The 3328-nt window shown below is 61.3% G+C and overlaps 1 protein-coding gene across 1 annotated transcript; it reads right to left on the bottom strand.

Moving 5' to 3' along the window:
• Positions 1-233: 233 nt before the first annotated feature.
• LOC311188225 (lactosylceramide 4-alpha-galactosyltransferase-like) lies at positions 234-1313 on the bottom strand (the record flags this gene model as incomplete). Its single annotated transcript, XM_084259375.1, has 1 exon — positions 234-1313. The coding sequence occupies one exon, from the start codon at positions 1311-1313 to the stop codon at positions 234-236; it is 1080 nt and encodes a 359-aa protein (XP_084115501.1).
• Positions 1314-3328: the final 2015 nt, after the last annotated feature.

Raw genomic sequence — 3328 nt, 5'->3', positions numbered from 1 at the left:
TTCATGTCTTTAATAAAAGCTTGGGCTGGGAGAGTGGGAGGCAGCGCTGCTCTCGACGGCTCTCCCCAGCCTCCTCCTGCTGCAGCTTCATTTATACTCCGGGTCTCCATTTATGGCAGAGAACTTCATCGTCTGTGCTCTCCAGGGCACTGACAGTTGCCTGGCCTCATCTCCATGTCCCCAGTAAGAAAGGCGGAGACCCTTTTCCCTTGGGGTGGGGGGCCCCGCGGCCGTCAGGAGACCATCTTCATGGCTGCATGGGTGGTGGGGCAGTAGCGCGCCTGGAGCTGGCCCAGCAGGGTCCGGGAGGTGGCCTCGAGGCGCGTGCCCTGGCTCATCTTGTTCCACACGTGCACGGCGTAGGTGGCATGGAGGAGGCGCGGCAGCTCGGCGGGGCTGACATCTTCGAAGTACCTCTGCCAGTCCGGCCAGGGGATGGGGTAGAAGGCCTCGCAGGGCAGCGCGCTGACGCCGCGGCAGGTGGTGTTGTCGTGGCAGATGCTGTTGTCGCCCAGGCTGCGCATGGCGCACCACTTTTTGAAGACGCGCGTGAGCAGCTCCGGGCCCTGGCGGCCCCAGACCCAGCCGTTGTAGTGCGCCACGAAGTCGCGCATGCACAGCGCCAGGAACTCGTGGTGGCGTTCAAAGGCCAGGAAGGCGCCGTTGAGCTCGTCGCGGGACTGCTTGCCCAGCACATTGGTCAGGTTCTGCAGGCTCTTGAGGACGATGAAGTCGGTGTCCAGGTAGACGCCTCCGAACTTCCACAGGAGCGCAAGGCGCGCGGCGTCGGACAGCACCGCCAGCCGGTAGGGCTCCCAGCGCCTCCAGGCCGACGCGTGCCAGGCCGCCAGGGGCGTGCCCTGGAGCAGCTCGGGCAGGTCCAGTGGCCGCAGCCACACGTTGGGGAAGCAGCGTAGCAGCGACAGGCCATGGCGCCGCGGCAGGGAGGCGTCGCCGCCCCGCAGCCCCTGCATCAGCACCTGCAAGCTGGCCTCGGGGTGCGCGCGCGCCGCTGACTCCACCGAGCACAGGAACAGGAAGGTGGGGTCAGTGCGGTCGGAAGTCTCCAGGAAGAAGATGTTGCGGGGAGGGGTGCTGCTGGGGGACGGGGCGGAGGGCTGGAGGCGGGGGCAGGGCACGTCGAAGGGCAGGCTAGAGAGCTGTCTCGGGTTCCTGGGCTCTTCCACAATGTGCCAGTAGATCACGATGGAGATGAAAAACATGAACTTGAAGCTGATGATGAACAGGGTGCAAACCCGCTTCCGCCTGGTGCCCCAGAGCTGCCGGGGCAGACAGTGGGGGGACGTGGACATGGTCTCTTCCCAAGACACCAGGAACCTCCTGTAGGAACTGGCCAATCTGCAAGAGACGGCCACCACATTCAGGCAGGCTGCTGGCCTCCACGACCCAAGAACCCCACCAAGACCAGCCAGAGCCAACAGTGACTGTGGACCCTCCACCCCTGGGTCAGAGTTCTGTGTCCTCCCTCTCCTGTAAGCGGGGGCAGTGGGCCGTGGGCGGAGGTCTGGGCAGGACTCCCCTGTGAGTTTCCCAAGTGGCACCTACAAAGTGCAGTCATCACGGCCCAGGCCAGCCAGGTGCGTGAGAGGCTGTCAGAACCAGGCGGATAGACTGTGGTCCCTGGGCCCACAGTTCCAACCAGGCCTGGGACTTCCCCCAGAGGGCCGGCTGCCTGGCAGCAGGGAGAACTTCCAGCATGGCCCAGGGCTTGGGCCAGCCTAGGCACCGCATGGCCAAGGCGCCAGCATGGCAAGCTCACTGACAGTCAGGGTGGTGTGTTCCAGCTACGTGGGGATGCCTACCCAGTCCAGAAGCCTTGCCCAGGCTGGTTTCCCCAGCCCTTGCCCTGGACTTTGCTTCTCACAGACAAAGGTCTGGAAGGAAGAGAACAGGGAGACTGCCCATGACCCTGTTTTGTCCTTAGGGTGATGCCTACTGGGTCAATAGCCCACAGGTGTCTTAAGAGAATAAGACAGGCTTGGGGCCTGTCCCCTGACTGCCTGGAACACACAAGCGAGCAAAGGGCCGGTGGCCGGGAGAAGGTGCCTTCCGGGGAGGCGCAGCTGTGGGATGTTGAGAGGGGCTTCTCCATAGGGACCCCCCTCCCTGCTGCTCAGCTCAGTGCCTGGCACACAGTAGGCACACAGGGAACGGGCTTCCTCTCATTGACTCACTCAGTAGTCAGAGACATGCATCTAAAGTGCAAGCAAGGCCGTGCCACTCCTCTGCAGACCCCGAGGGCGTGGGGCGCCGGTTCCCAGGTCCTGTGTCCACACACCCCACTTTTCCCCTGGCCTCTTCTCTGCCCCATCTCCCAGCCTCCTCCTCTTTCGCAAATCCACCCCGGCTGCTGTCTCAGGCCTCCACACTGCCCCTGACCGCATGCCTTCATTCAAAAATCATCTCCCGAAGGAGCAGAGACTGGGGTTCCAGACTGGGGTCTGAGGCAGGGTCATGCTTAGGCACAGAGCTAAGTATAGGTAGGGGCTCCCCAGAAAGAGGGCTGGGATCTGGGTAGCCCCTAAAAAAATCATATTTTTGCTAGGGCCCACTCCAGCTCCCCTAAAATGCCAACCCCCATCTCGTCACAGCCTCCTCTGAGCTCACGCCACAGCAGTGACGCTATGCACCACGTGTCTGGGTGTACACTTCTGGGATTTACTGGGAGCATAACCCCATGAAGACAGGTATCCAGAACAGTGCATGGCTGCGTTCCTGGCCTGTGAGTATGGGGTGAGGTGCGATGACTCAGCACACAAGAGCACCTGCGTGAGGCTACCTGCATGAGGCTACCTGCATGAGGCTCCTGCGTGAAGCTCCTGTGTGAGATAGGAGTGAGGGGTGAAGCAGCGCATCAACGGGTAAATCAACGACTGCGTGAGTCAGTGAACAAGCAAACCATTGAGTGAAAAAGTGAGCTAGTGAATAAGTGAGTGAGGAAACTGGGTGAGTGGGGGTTGGGAGGGGCACAGCTGTGCTGTAACTCTGGGTAGCCCACCCCAGTTTTCCTCTATGGGGAGACACATTATTTTGGCCCTGAGCATTTTTGGATGGTTCTGAGCATTTTGTGTGTGTGTGTGTAGAAGCACTGAAGTACAGGCCAGAGGTGCAGGGGGTGAGAGAACTCACCAGAGACAGAGTGGGGAGCAGAACAGGCAGATCCATTGAAACACACTGTGAGGGGAGCAGCGGGGAGACAAGAGAGGGCTGCTACGCCGTGTGGTTAGCTCCCTGGCCGGGGATTGAACTCGGGCCATAGTGGTGACAGCGCTGACTTAATCCCTAGACCACCAGGGAGGCCCAGTTC

The sequence above is a fragment of the Talpa europaea genome (genome assembly GCF_964194135.1).
Source record: "Talpa europaea genome assembly, chromosome: 2".
NCBI lineage: Eukaryota > Metazoa > Chordata > Mammalia > Eulipotyphla > Talpidae > Talpa > Talpa europaea.
This window is presented reverse-complemented; position numbering and strand designations above follow the sequence as displayed.